The 15947-nt window shown below is 37.0% G+C and overlaps 1 protein-coding gene across 1 annotated transcript; it reads right to left on the minus strand.

Annotated features, from left to right (window-relative positions):
• Positions 1–1024: 1024 nt before the first annotated feature.
• On the minus strand, positions 1025–15291 carry adora2ab (adenosine A2a receptor b). The gene is made up of 3 exons (XM_046867017.1): positions 14948–15291; positions 10089–10693; positions 1025–3235 (listed from the first exon to the last, which is right to left on the minus strand). Exons 2-3 carry the CDS (start codon positions 10418–10420, stop codon positions 2302–2304), a joined length of 1266 nt encoding a protein of 421 aa, XP_046722973.1. The 5' UTR covers positions 10421–10693; positions 14948–15291; the 3' UTR covers positions 1025–2301.
• Positions 15292–15947: the final 656 nt, after the last annotated feature.

The following is a 15947-nucleotide window of genomic DNA, read 5'->3' on the forward strand; positions in this document are numbered from 1 at the left end:
GATGAATACACTATAATTTACAGTTCAGTGCATATCACTTAATGCAGTTAGGATCGATGCCCATCTGACCAAAGATCCTGGCAACATTGGAAGCAAAGTAGGAGAATTTACAATTGGATATGACAACAGTCTATCAGTAAACACCATTCCCACACTTAGTTACACATCCACACATGGATAAATTATGGGCAATTTTAGTGTCTGCATAATTCTATAAAAAAAAAGGGGAAACATTAAAAAAAAAAAGGTCTCAGAACCAAATCCAGGCCCCTGTGTTCACCACATAAAACTCCAAATCTAACAACAATCTCATTGCAGTAGGCTTTGTGACATCATCAATAGCCATGAAGAAAAAAATAATAATAATGTTACCACCCTATTGCTGATATTTTCCAATAATAACATTCACAAAAATTTGTCATTTTCCAATGATGTCAGTTTAGTATTGTGAAACATTCCTGGTATCAGTAATTTCCTTCACCAGTCTCTTTTCTCTCTCTCTCTCTCTCTCTCTCTCCACATACAGTTACAAATAATTTTTGTTCCCATAACTTATAAAAAATTCAGTGTTATTAACAGCGAATTGTTCATCTATTACTGTGTTTATATTATATGCCGCATCTACCATACAAGTTTGTCTAAATTAGCTGTCATTATGGAAAAGATAACATACCAGAATGAAAACAAACCTGTGATTTTATGCTGCACTACTGGCACCAGTCAAGACCTTCTGACCAATCGAAATCCAGATTTTAAAAGCACTGTATTATAAAATATAATAATGATAATAATGATAATAATAATTATAATAATAAGGTTCCTGAATTGTTTAGAATACATTGTCTATTATAAAAATCGCTCACACAATGTCTGAATTAAACGGAATGTTTAAATGGAAATGTTTGTGTTCCGAAACCATTGTGATTTTACTAGTTGTTCAAGAAAAAAAAAAATTTATGATGCAACATACAGTAGCTCTGTACACAAAGTAGAATCTCTAAAATAAATGAACAAAACAATGCCATGAGTTTTGTTTTTTTATTTGTTAAAATTCCAAACCACCCGAACACTAAATGTTTCACAGTCAGTAGTGTGGTCTTTTGATGAATCTTCAGAAACTTCACAGAGCCTAGGACAAGATTGTGGCAACGCCAGGCGTAATTAAATACAAAATACAACAGTTTATTGATCTATCGGCCTATATGCTGGCCAATATAATGATGGAGTGTTATTTTACATACAACAATGGCCTCACTGTTGCCTGAATGAATGGCACCACTTCCAGGATTTCGTCATAAATGCAGTTACTCCGTAAAGTTTGAGATAAATACTTCACCCGAAGTTTCACTTTAATTGTTCCTATAAATCCTTTCCTAATGCTTCCTGACTGAGTTCATGCATTATCACCTTTCCTACCATGTATGTGTCCTCACTAACATTTCTCAAGTCTTGCATAAACACACTAGCAAGAGGCATGTTGCTTGCTTGTTGCTTTACGTTTGACTGAAATGTTCGAGTAGTTTGCTTCATTTACATTTGCTAAAACTTTTTTGTCATAGGTATCAGCATTGTTAATTCCATTCAAGCATTTTTTAGTTTTGATGTCTCTCATAAAATAAAATTGTACAAGTTTTTATTCCAGTTTGGCAAGTCAAACAATAAATTGGAGCTAACTGATAAAGTTTCAAGTGGGGAAGTGAAGAAACATCGAACCACAAACACCACAGGATTGTTCAGAACTGTTTGTAGTTTATGCTTTACCAAATCATACTTATTATGCATTTATAAAATCAAAATTTAGCTGTGTTCATACAAAATGAATGCTCACTTGTCACTTGCTAGTGTAAACATACAGTAGGTTATGGCCTACTTAGTTGTTCCGCTATCATTAATTACTTTAATTTAGGAATTAAAATGACTAAATCACACTCCATAGCTAAGCTGACGTGTGTCTGAATTTCCAAACATTAGACATGTCATGGTTAAATAGGCTAAATAAGTAAATAGACTATTTGTTTGTCAATACATTTGGCCTACTGCATGGTTTCACTGGAGCATAGCATTTGTTAAGGAAATGAAAACTTCAAAAGCACTGTGATTACGAGAGATGTGGGAAATCCGTCTGATAAACCAGACACATGAGAAGTGTCGCAATTTATTAGCCATGTTCATCCGGTTCCCACACAAATGAAGGCACACATAACCGAAGGCTTATCTGGCCACACACAGTAAAAATCAAGCCTAGGATGTGAAGATCGCATGAGGCTACATGTTTGTTTTAACTTAGCTAATGAATATGCATCATGAGACCTCTGTTAGTTCCGGTACATGTTTTGACCTTGTGGATATGGAGTTCAGATTAACATTAGTGATAACGCAGCAGTCCTTGACCAGCATGATTTCTGAAGAAATTTCATTGCTAATCTGATCGGGAATCCGAGCAGAAACGCTGCACTCCGGATCTGACATTGCGCTCCAGTCTTTATCTGTGCAATGAATTTCCTTTGAAAATTTTAAACTTTTCCCTGGACTGCGGTCTGGTCCTTTGCCGTTAGTCATATTGATGAAAGATGATTCAATGACGCTAATCCTGGTGGAGGTGTTGCTTCTGGCTAGTCTGTCATGCCGCTTTAGTAAATGCTGCCGAATAATCCTTCGAAACGTCAATCTAAAGTCTCGGATGCGATAGGCGTAAATGAAGGGGTTCACCACTGAGTTTGCATGAGATAGAATAATGGCGAGGTACATTATCCAGAGTGGGGGGCGGGGGCATTTCGGACAGAATAACGTGAAGCAGTTGATGATGTGCAGAGGAAGCCAGCAGACAGCAAACAGTCCGACAATAATGGCGAGTGACTTTGCGGCATGGACCTCTCTCTGCAGTGTCGAGCGAGACGATGAGGATGAGGACGATCCCTCACTGTGGCTGTACGATGTCTTGTGCTCCATCTGCCTGAGCTGCCGACGAGCCGCCATAAAGATCCGAGCGTAGATGACCAACATGGCCACCAATGGCATTAGGACACAGACGAAGAAGTTGAAGTAAACCATGTAGTCCATGGAGACCACGCGCTCAAACAGACACTCAGTCATGCCGGGAGGACACGAGCTGTTGGTGATGTTGGTGCTGGGCATGTGCCAACCGAGCATCGGTGTCAGACCAATGATCACAGATAAGATCCAGCACAGACAGATAATTCCGTTAGCTCTCTGATTCGTCACCAAGCTGTTGTATCTGCAACACACATTCATAAAACAATGCTTTTAAATTATATCACATATAAAAAATCTAAATCTGATAATAAATGCACAAATATTTTAATTACATTAATCAACTTTTATCTATACATAAAAAATACATATATCTTAAAAATATATAATAAATTGTTATAGCATTTTTTATGATGCAGTGTATTATAATAAAATATATAAATAAATAGTATCTTAAGTATATTAAGTAAGTATATTATACAAATATATATAAGTTTCAGCATTTCTATATGTTGTAAATTAAGTACTCATTATTTACTGAAAACAGGAGTGATTTAGCTCACAGTCTTTAAAGCATTAATGTACAATTAAATATCTAATTTACTATTTACTCTGCCCAGTCTTTTGACCAAAGAGTGCAACATTGACTCCAAAGTCAAGCAGAATGGTCTGGTAATGTCTTGTATCTTTGTAATACAAAATACAACAAGAAGGTGTTATTGTGCAGCGGTGCCCCTACGCCTGCTAATCCTTGGCTGTCTGTTACACACTGCTGTTTATATACAGCAAAGGAAAGTTGTTAAAAATCACACCATTATCACTGGGACCCTTCGTTCTAACCAGTGTGCACAACAGACAGCTGTGCTGCATATATCTTTTCCCAAATGGCCTTTTGCTGGCAACCGCTCACATAATCTAGATCCTCAATGGGGATTCTGAGATCTCCTTCCCAGAAGACAGCACAGAGGATCATCTGAAACAGTCTCACACATTCAAGCCTGAGAACCGGGAGAACCTCACCCAATCAACACCTCCTGCAGCCTCCTGAACACCTGAACTGTATGACCTGCACTGACTGCTACAGAAATTCTCTTCACAAGAACAGCTTTACCTCAAATATCTCATATCTAATACTCATATCTCATATCTAATACTAAACTTTATTACTTCAAAGTCAGTTAATCCTGCTTTCTGCCCAGGCAATGTGTTTCAGGCTTATATCTGAAAGCCTGCAATGTTCAGAAAATGTGTAGAAAATATCGGACTGTTTAATGTTGAGGTGTTGATCTGTTTGGATGTTTGCTTCAACATTCTCTTCATTCCCAGGAAAAACCTTAACCCAAACAAAAATTCTTAAAATGTATTCAGTCAATCAAGACATTTTCAATGTATAACGTTTATTTATTATTCCTCTTTTACCCTCGGATAAGATATAATGCAAAAATTATCCATAGGGAATTTAAACCACCAAGATTTTAATTCCAGGATTAGAGTCAGGAGTTATTTTCAATAGGGTTGTTGAAATAATCAATATCTGGATTTAAGATCAGGCTTTTAATCTTTTTAAAATCCCTAAATCCCTAAATCAAGAGTTATAGTCTGATTTATATTAAGTTTGTAATCTCGCATACCAATGTAGTTTTATTCATTGCCAGAGGCTCAAAGCACTTTTGTACTTGCTCTGGACAAGGGAGTCTGCTAAATGCCGTAAATGTAAATGAGATGTAAATGTAACAGCTATTATCTAAAGGAATAAATAGGTACAACACAATAAAAGTATACATTAATTTCATTTTTTTTATTCTGCATTATTTCTTTTTATATGTATCTCCCTTTCCACTGATTTAATCTAAACTACGTAAAAACATCTAACATTCAAAAATCACTCAACCCAGCGAAGAAAGTCTAGTACAAATAATACAGACTTGGCAACCCTAAAAGCCTTGGACATCTTCACACTTTTATTGATAACATTTAGGGTTCGTCTGATTTACACACAGCTTGCAACATTTTATCAGACTATTACATTTACTTAAAAAAAGTAATTTTGCACAGAATGCACTGTTTACAAAATTAAATAAGAAAGTCTTATCTGATTATTCTGCATTTTTAAACAAGGTGAGAACTTGTCATGCCTTTAAAATAACACCATCATTTAATTGTATGAAAATGTCAGAAACATAAATTAATTATTTAGTATATGTTTAACATTTCATTTTTAACAGTGCATAGTTATCAGCATGAATGCATTATAAAAATATCAGTTTTCTATGTTTTACAATGTTTTTTGTTTGTCAATGTTTTTTTAAATGTTCTAGGTATAAATAATCACAGCTGATTTAATTTGTTCTACTGTGGGTATAAATACATAACTGCACAAACAGAAACACTGTATAAGGATAAAATGTCTCGCTTTCAGTGTAAAACAAAAATTATTTTAATTATAAATTATAAAACTATTGTAGTGAAAGTGACTGGAGTAGCAGAGTGACATGGAATGCTTTGGCAGTTTAGCATCTATCAGAAGTAAATATAGTAGCAATTATAAAAATTGACAAGTGCAGATAAATATATGTAAGTATATGTACAGCATGTAATACATACAGTATCTCACAAAAGTGAGTATGTCCCTCACATTTCAGCAACCATTTAAGTATATCCTCTTAAGGGACAATACTATAGAAATAAAACTCTAAGATATACTTGAGAGTAGTCAATGTGCAGCTTGTATAGCAGTATTGATTTAGTGTCCTGTGAAAATAACTCAACATACAGCCATTATTGTTCAAATAACTGGCAACCAAAGTAAGTACACCCTAAGTGAACATTAAGATTTAGTGTGAGGACCATTGTTATCTAGCACTGCCTTAATCCTCCTGGGCATGGAATTTACCAGAGCTGCACAGGTTGTTGCTGGGATCCTTTTCCACCCCTCCATAATGGCATCACCATGCTGCTGGGTGTTAGACACATAGTGCTTCTACACCTTTCACTTGAGGATGCCCCACTGGTGCTCAATAGGGTTCAGGTCTGGAGACATACTCGGTCTGCTACACTGACTCAGGACTACAGTTTGCATTTAAACATCATCACTGCACACCTCAACATCGTTTAGCTGTAATAAATGGACATTCGGTGCCACCCAGATGAAGATGGGTTCCCTCTTGTCTGGTTTCTCTCAAGGTTTCTTTCTCATGCCATCTCAGGGAGTCTTTTCTTTGCCACAGATGGCACCGGCTTGCTTATTAGGGCCAAACTTACATTTGTAAAGAACAATCTTATTCATACTTTCTTACCACATTATCTGTGTAAAGCTGCTTTGAGACAATGCATATTGTTGAAAGTGCTATACAATTAAAAGAAACTGAATTGAATGTAATTACTTGGCCACTCCATCACCTTCAGCAAAGCAGTTGTCATCTTGGGGGTGTGGGGGTCGTGTTCATGTTGGAAAACTGCCATTTAGACCAGTTTCTTAAGGGACAGCATCATGTTCTGCTTCAGAATGTCACAGTACATGGTCGAATCCATGTTTCCCCTTAATGAACTGCAGCTCCCCAGTACCAGCAGCACTCATGCAGCCCCAAAACATGATGGTACCCCAACATGCTTGACTGTAGGCAAGACATAATTTTCTTGGTACTTCTCATAAGGGTGTCGCCACACAAGCTGGACACCATCTGAGCCAAACAAGTTTATCTTAGTCTCATCAGTTTACAGGACATGGTTCCAGTAATTGATGCTCTTGGACAGTTTGTCCTCAGGTAACTGTTTGTGGGCTTTCTAGTGAGCCAGCTTTAGAAGAGGCTTCTTTCTGGGACGATGGCCATGCAAACTAACTTGTTGCAGTGTGCAGCGTATGGTTTGAAGAATGACAAGTGGACCTTCCACTTCTGCAACCTCTAAAGCAATGCAGGCAGCGCTTATTCGTCTGTTTTTTGAAGCCAGCTTCTGCACCTGACGCACATGAGGACTCAACTTCTTTGATCGACCCTTGCGAGGCCTGTTCCGAGTGGAACCCATATTTGAAAACCTCTGTATGACCCTGGCCACTGTACTGTCACTCAGTTTCAGGGTGTTACAGATCTTCTTAAAGCCTCTGCCATCTTTGTGGAGAAGAACAATTCCATGTTGAACATACAGTGGTCAGTATGAGAGAATTATACTCAAAGCACTAAATTTGAACTGCTCTCATTCAAGATACAGGTATTCCTTTGCTTACGATGGAGATACGTTACGACGACCCCATCGTAAGTCAAATATATTGTCGAATATTTAAGTTGAAGATGGTACTATGACTGTGACAGCCTTTCCTGCTTCATGCTGATTTATAATGTTCATTTTCTGCTCCAAACTGGTGCCTTCTTTTTTCTCACTACCAGCTAGAAACATACTTGGGTGCTTTGAAGACGTGCTTTTATAACTATAAATGCTGTTTGAAACCGTTTGAAACAGAAAAAAATGCACATTAACACTGAGAGAACTTTACTCCTTTGACCGCTAGCGAGAGTGGGGCATTCCAACTGCACATCCAATGTATCATACAATGTATGCTGCTGCCTGTGCCTGTTGCGCAAAATGTAAAATATTTGTAATATTTTGTTGTATCGCTATCCTCATCGTAAGATCGGAAAAATCGTAAGTCGAACCATCATAAAACGGGGACCATCTGTACACACATTTGTATGGTCCTATCAATCAGACAAAAACATGAACATGATGAATAGGACATGTGGCTTTGCATGGTTGAACGACATACAGATGTTATCACTTTTACTCACTTTTGTTACCAGATATTTTTCACAAGAATGGGTTGAGCTATTTTCAGAGGACAGTAACTCTATACTGCTATACAAGCTGCACATTGACTACTATAAAATATATACAATTTTAATTTTTATAGTATTGTCCTTTGAGAAGATACACTAAAATGGTCGCTGAAATGTGAGGGGTTGACTCACCTTTGTGAGATACTGTATGTATATATATATATATATATATATATGTATGTACAGCAAATAAATATAAGGGCTATAGCAGTGAATTGTGTATGCAAATATTTGTGCAAAATCTATGGAAGGCACAATGTGTGTAGAGAATAAAGGGTATATAAATTTACAATATGAAATATGTTTATTGTAAGTACACCTGTACATCACAGTGTTTATACAGTATTCTAGCAGGGTAGTGTATAGTACTTTAATGGTGGATGAAAAAAACCTGGCCCTGAACCTGCTGCTTCTGGTGCGTATGTTCCTATATCTCCTTCTTGATGGCAGGAGGTTAAACAGTTTGTGACTGGGATGTGAGGAGTCCTTGATGATGTTGTGAGCTCTGCTGTGGTGAAGGTGCTCAATAGCAGGTAGTTGTGTGCCAGTGAAGTGTTGGGTGGTTTTGAGGGCTTTACGTTTACACACAGTGGAGCCTCCACACCATAAGGTGATGGAGTTGGTCAGGATGCTCTCATTGATGCAGCAGTCAAAACTCAGCTTTACTGCAGCTGTCCTGAATTCCTGTATGTTCTTGGGGTGTTTTGCCTTCAATGTTGCCTTTAGCAGGTGAGATATATTCTGAAATTGATTCAAGCCAAGTGATTCACTTGGCCATTGCAAAACACTCTACTTCTTTAAAATGGGGTTCGAATTATGGTTTGAAGCATTTGGCTGTCTCTGAGCAGATAATATAGGCCTTCTGAATTCATCCGGCTGCTTTGACTAATAAATAAAGTAGAACTAGTTCTATTGGCAGCTAGGGGTGTAATAATGCATAGTGACCTGATGCATCGCAACGCGCATAGGGGTAATATGTGACATCAGCATTCTATTATTTATGCTTGTAATGCAAATGCACTGTCTGAAATCAAGTAGTTGAAAATGTGCACAACCTATAGACCTAAAATATATGTTTTATACATTAAAACAATTGCATGACCACATTATAGTGATTAAAAGGAACTCTGGTAGCTTTAAAACAACAACATGGCGCACTTCTGTGACCTATGCAAAAGGCTATGAAAATCAGACTGCCTTTTATGTTTATGTTTATGTTTCAGACAAAGTAGGTAGGTCAGACATTTTGTTTATTCGGTCAAAAAAGCTGGAGGAATTTAGACATTTGTTGATTGATTTTTGAGGTATGGTGAACCTTTAGTATATTTTGTTAAGAATATCAAGCGTATGTAGATATCGATTTGAATTATTTTAATTTAGTTTTAAACAGACAGAACACATTGTTTTGCATTATATAAGTTTTTTTAAACACAATTGTTTTTCAGTCACATTTTGTTCTAATTGTTTTTGAGAATGAAAATGAATCTAATCATGTGTGGGGTGTATCTTTACACTGCATCGACAGCCATACTTGCCTACACCATAAACATTGATACCTCAGTAAGCCTTATATAAGCCTGTTCCAGCTTTTCTTTATAATTTTTTTTACTTTCTATAATTAAGATAGATGTTGTTTTTGGCTCATTTGTTCATAGGGTGTTCGTCCATAATTGAATGTATGTTTATTTTTTTTAAGATGTTTTTAGCAATCTCTCCTTTGGACATCTTCCTGTGGTAACCTTCTATATTTAGTCTGGTGAAAGCTTCTCTTTATTGTTGGCCCTGGTACAGATATCTATACCTCCTAAATGTTCTTGACTTTGAAATCAACAAGACAATTTATCTGCTTACTTATAATATACTTGAAATAGAGAAGGATTAACACACACATTGCTGAACAGCATCTGAACAGCCAGCTCTCCAGTTACTTGAACAAGGAAGGGGACCACAAATTAAAAAGTGCTGTAATTCCTATGCCATTCACCCAATTAAAAGCTGGGGGTCTCCACCAATATACTGTGGTAGACAGCTAAAATAACACTCAATTTGAAAATATTTAAGTAATTTTATCTCAACAAGTTGTACCTTTAAGCAACATACACTAGTATAATGTAGCATATTGTAGAGTAAAGTTAATCATGGTGAATATCAACATCAAGATAATAAATAAATTGCGTTGTGATTACATGATCAGTGTCTTGTGTTACAAATGAATAAGATGTACTGCAACTTCAAAGCCAATCAAAAGAAAAGGAACACAAATCTCACCTGAGTGGGATCTTGATGGCGATGTAGCGGTCAACTGCGATGGCCAGCAAGCTGAAAATGGAACTCTGCGTGAGCACGAGTACGAAGCAGGCAATGAACAAACATCCATGGAAGTGACTGCAAAAGCCAGTGCTGATAATGATGGAGAAAGGGATGGCAAGGAGGCCCACAGCCACATCGGCCGCAGCCAGGGACACCACAAAGTAGTTGGTGATACTCTGGAGGTTGCTGTTGAGGCTGACGGCCCAGCACACCAGCACATTTCCCGCCACGGCCAAGGCAGCAATTAGCAGCTCCAGGCTGATGTAAAAGGCAATTGCGCTGCTATCCATGCCGGCTGTGGTGTGGCAGGTGTGGTGTGGGACTGAAAGCTCACAGTGGCACTCATCGCTAAGCCACGGAGCTCCAAGCTCAAGGATGAGGACAGTCTGAGTAGCAGGGCTGGAGAGACTTCAACCCTCCCTTAATATAATATGCATGCTGTTTCCTTTACACCAGTGTTGTTAGTCCTCCTGACTTCGTTCTTGTTTTCCAACCTTCCTGTTCCTTTTCTTCTCCCAGACTGACGTCGAGGAACAGACGCTTCAAGAGAAGGTCACTAAACCCTGCAGACAGAACAATCACATCTGGAGAATCAGCCTTACTCCAAGGGTCAAAAAAGCAATGATTCTCTGAAACAGAAGGTCATTTTCCCACCATCCATATCCAGACCATCCTAAAGGCCAACAATATGGGTGTATTTTAAGACACAGGATTTTTTTTTTTAAATATCTGCAGTTCATCACAAGACCAGGAAGTGTGCATTTGACCTCTGCAGCAATTGTGCTATTATTGGCTTAGCAATTCAAAAAATGATTATTTTATGCTCACATTCACATGAATCTTTTGGCAGTGTGGACCTGAACTCTGAAATGACTCAGGCTTTCTCCTAACACCATAAATCATTAAATTACACAATGCACCGTTGTTCCTGTTACTCGATTATGCCCCCAAAACAAATAGCTCATGTCCTCTGATATCTCATTTGTGCTTCTCTTCCTTTGATTTCAAAACCAAGCCTCAATCACATAATGACATGCTATGATGATATGTCCTTTATCTGTCCAAGGTAAAAAAAAAAAAGAAAGAAAGAGAGCAAGTAAGAGAAAAACAAATAGAAATGCTGATAGGTTTGTCACCGTGTTTTGACCTTTGTGAGTTCATTTTAAATCTATTTTTACCTTTGCGAAAAACTCAAACAAAACAAAAAATCAGCACAATACACCAGTAAGCTACCAGTAACCAGTAAGTCAAACTTGTTTTCTATTAGACCATTTTTGACACAAAATCTTCTGCTTTCAGCTTCCTGTGTCAAAAGAGCATTTTAAACGGGGACTTTCCATACAGTGGCTCGAAAAACACACATGCCACCTCAAAGAGCAAAAGAGAATATAGAATAATGTTCAAGCATAAAGTATGATCCTAATAATAACACTTTCTGTTATTTATTAAACCAATTCTGAGGTAAATTTTCAGAGATAGGAAGAATTTAGATGTTACAAACCCAACTATGTGTAATTAGATCTCACTCATGTTCACTCAAACATGCTTCTAACTTTTATTTTTTGAAAAAGGTGTTTGAAAAAGGTTCATTACATTTTATAGTGCACCTAATGAGAAGTGCATTAGATGCATGATAGTAGTTTCCTTTGAGGTCTTAGCACTAGTATAATTGTGTTATAAAAGAAAGCGTAGTTCTGGGTATAATAAATGTTTAGTGCTGTTCATATTATGTCCAAAGTGAACTCAATTTGTAAGATTATTTAAATGCATATTTACTTAATAACAGTAATAATAAAGCTTGTCCTGCATTAATACCAGGACTTGTATTCACATTCAGCTCATACAGAATGCTGTTTATCTGTCACCTTCGACACTGTAGCAATTTATAGTCACTCTGTCTGTTGTCACACAGAAGAGGATGCGTTTCCCTTTGAGTCAGGTCTCTTTCTGATACCTTAGGTGGTAGTTCCTCTTCACTACATATGTATGCTTATTCATTTCTGTTTTACGACAGTGTATATTGTCAAAAATGTGATATTAGTAAAAACAGATCTAAAAACTATTTTATGTAACTGAGTTCTTGTGTCTTTGAATGTGGTTTACTGGCATGACTCATGAAATAACAGGCCACTGATACCTTCAACCAGCAATAGTGTGTAAGAAACTGTGACGTTTCTCGAAGCGAGTACAGAATTACCATGTAAATAGTATTAAAGCATTATAATAATAACTTCATACATACAGATATTACACTATATTGTATGTAATAAATGCACACATATTAGGAAAGTGCACTATAATTAGATTTTTAAAAGTAAGATAATGCATATTTTTTTTAAGTGGTCTGTGCACTCGAGTTTTTGCTTCTGTTTTGTACTGATAAGTGAATAACCATTACTTAAGGAAGCAACACTGCACATATCCATTCATTCAAATAACCACAAGAGATAAATATGACACGATGATGTCAGTGACATTTCTGAGCGACACTTTACATGACTGTCATACGGGCTTTAGGGTTAGGGCTTATGAAATATGTCTTTTTATGCCTCTGAAATACAGCTTCTGAGACGCACACACAAAACAACACTGACACCTAAAGTTGTCAAGGTGACCTCTAATTTTCAGCTAAACTCTGAATTTCTGCACTCGAGCCAATTTTGAGATTAACCCTGATTCTGAAATCTCCTGAAAAGCTCAAAGGAAAAGTTGAAAAGGTTGGAATGGTAGAAACCACACAATGTTTCTTTACCCTAAGTATATTTAATTGGCTGAGACATGTTTAGTTTGCTTTTTTATTGCACTGATGCTATAGAATTAAGCCAATGCAGCTTATACATTGAAATAGATTGCAAATAAATGATTTATAGGAAAATGCTGCAATTGTGTACAGCACCTTTACACTTGTAAGTTCAAAGTAAAACATTATCACAATAATTATTACTTTTAGAATATAATTTTGCTTTAGGCAGGCAGGACCTTATGGTGCAGAGTTACACCATTTTGAGAAGGACTATTCTTTTCTAAGTTTTAAACAAATTTGGACCTGATTACGATCATGATTATATACAAAAATGTAATAATTAGTTGAATTAATAATTTTCTTAACACTATTAGAGCTGCACCCGAGAAACAGAGGATATTAACTGCAATGTGTTATATATCATTAATTATATTCTGCACCTTCTTTACTGTCACTCCACATACAATTCATGTGTAATAATGATCCTTATAGTAGGCAGCATTTTTGGTAATAATTAGTTTTGCCTGGACATTTATAGAAGGATGTGTGAGGAGATGCTTCCATAATTCTATTTCCTCTACCCTGACCATTTGAAAAACAAGATTGGATCAGTCTCCTACAGTACAATCAATATATTGGGATTCTTTATAACAGTGTGCTTAACCAGTAAAAAAGTATTTTAACCTGAGTGAGCCACAGACACAGTCATTTAGGAATTTTTGAACAAAATTACACAAGATTTTCTCAACATAGAAATTTCCCACCTTTTTTTTTTTTACATTGTGGGTTCCCTGAGAAAACGTTTTTTCATCTTAGATGCTACAAAGATATGAATAATTTCCCATCGATGTCATGTGGAACAAATTTGCTTCCATCAAAGCGTTTTCAAGCAACCAAAAAGGGCTATTTATTGCCTTGCTATGACAAGTCACGGTTCTGTGATGTATATCCAGGGGTTATGTGAATTAATTGGTTTTGTACATGGTTTCGTTTAGTTATTCATTATTCATATTACAGTAATTGGGAATATCATCATCTAATAACATATTCCGCTTATTAGATTCAATTTCACTTTATTGTCCTTGTGCAAAGTACAAGTACAGAACCAGTTACATTAGGTTTATTTAATTCTCATAGCTGAAATGGAAGATGTGAATCTTATGTGACAAAACATGTCGAATGTGTTTACTTTATTCAAACTGAAATTGGAAAATGAAATCCAATGAGAGATGTTAATATGATCAACAGTATGATCAGTCTACATCGGAATTCATGGATCATCAAGAATAACGCAAAATAATGATTAAGCTTCAATATGTTGCCCCATTTTTATTTATATTTTATATCGTTTTCAAAATTAAATCTGTGCAGCGGTCACAGGGGGCCACTTGGAAATTCTTTTTAACCTCAGGCTGCTTGACGTTTGACAACCTGTGCTCTGAAAGAACCTGTGCTGGTGCACAGTGTCCATCTGTATCACCTTTGCAATCTTAGCAATCAGCCCTTAGGCTAAGGAACTCCCTGCTTTTATGACTGGTGTCTCATAACCATCTGGTTCTCCTGCACTGTCTTTCTTGTCTTTGGCTCAAAAAATCCAATCCAGTCTGCAACATAACTGGACCATGCAGTGGGATGTCAAAGGAGTGTCCTTTTTTTTCTTCATTTTACCTGATGAAGTAAATGTCATTGTACAACAGCTTTCAATATGAAAATACGAGAAGAATAATGACAACTCGAAGGATTTTCAGGTAAAAAAAAAAAAGGTACTGATCTTCATTTTTATTATTGTTTGTTGTTGACGTTCTTCTTCTTTATCATCTTTTCTTCTTCTTCTTCTTCTTATTATTATTATAAAAGAACACTTCACTAATAAAGATATGATCTATTCAGAATCAGAGTAGCATCTCTTCTCCACGCATCTACCACACATTTTTTTCAATCCACTTTATCGACTGAACGCTGCACTTTTTCTTGATCAACATCAAAAATCATCAAACAGAAACTAGACAGTAACTCTGACCCTGCAGCCAAAACAGGCATCATAGACGTACTGAGTAATAAAAACAGTACTCACCTCCGTGCTCAGAAGAAGAAGAAGAGGAAGAAGAGGAGAAGAATCTCCAAAAAAAAAAATGTCGGAAACTCTTAAAGTTCGTCCAACATAGCAAATGGCTTAAATGCGTTAATGAGTCCCATTTTCATTAGAATTTTTGTTTATTTTTTTCCAATGAAATCTGTGCAAAATAACGACCGGAAACTCTTAAAGTTCGTCCAACATCCACAGTGTGTATAAATCCTTGTGGGTGCGTTACATCCATTCCATCTGGAGATCTCCTCTGTGTAAAATTCCGGGTGCGCGCACTTCTATGTGCGTGCGTGTGCGCTTGTGTGTGTGTGTGTGTGCATGTGCATGGTTGTGTGTTTCGCAGGCTATGTCTTGAACCGCAACCCCCTCCCCCACACCCCCAACCCTCAGGCTACATTATGTCAAACTGTAGTTTGCGTTACTTGTTTTTGTAATCAGCCCACTTCAAGCACACGTTCTCTTCACGTCCTTATTTAAATACTAATAAAGAACAGTTGACAAAACCTCAAAACACGAAAGGGGAAGTGAAATTGAAGGAAGAATTGCAGCAATTAGAAACCTGATTGTCTTTGTTTAAACTCTGATCAAAGCAGGATGATTATTGCGCCAGTGCGCAGCCGCAGGGCGCACAGTGAAGTGTAATGTAGTGTAGTGTAGTGTGGTGTTTGTGCAATACAGTGTAGTTAAGCACAATGCAATGCACTTTAGTGTACCAGCCTGAATAGCGTGAAAAGGCTTTGCCTCGTGGCGGTAACTGTGACATTTCCTGTTCTAACAGCATGCGATTTGGCACGTAGCCGATGTGCCTGAACCCAGTCTGCTTCAGTGCCGAGTCTCACGCTTTGCTACCAATTATCGATTCTAAGGAAACCGAGCAGATGTTTGTCAAAGCTTTCATCATCAGTGATAAAGAGTGTACTCAGCAATATCGGTTGCGCGGTTTATCGTCATTTCGATAATGCGCTGATACCGAAACCATAAAGTCGAT

The sequence above is a fragment of the Silurus meridionalis genome, chromosome 15 (assembly GCF_014805685.1).
Source record: "Silurus meridionalis isolate SWU-2019-XX chromosome 15, ASM1480568v1, whole genome shotgun sequence".
Taxonomy (NCBI): Eukaryota; Metazoa; Chordata; class Actinopteri; order Siluriformes; family Siluridae; genus Silurus; species Silurus meridionalis.

Bases quoted from the DNA above. Each gene is read 5' to 3' on its own strand.
- adora2ab (XM_046867017.1), bottom strand. From the start codon at position 10,420: ATGGATAGCAGCGCAATTGCCTTTTACATCAGCCTGGAGCTGCTAATT. The intron at 3,236-10,088 runs GTGAGATTTGTG...TGTGTGTTGCAG, and splicing joins GCCATCAAGATCCCACTCAG to ATACAACAGCTTGGTGACGA.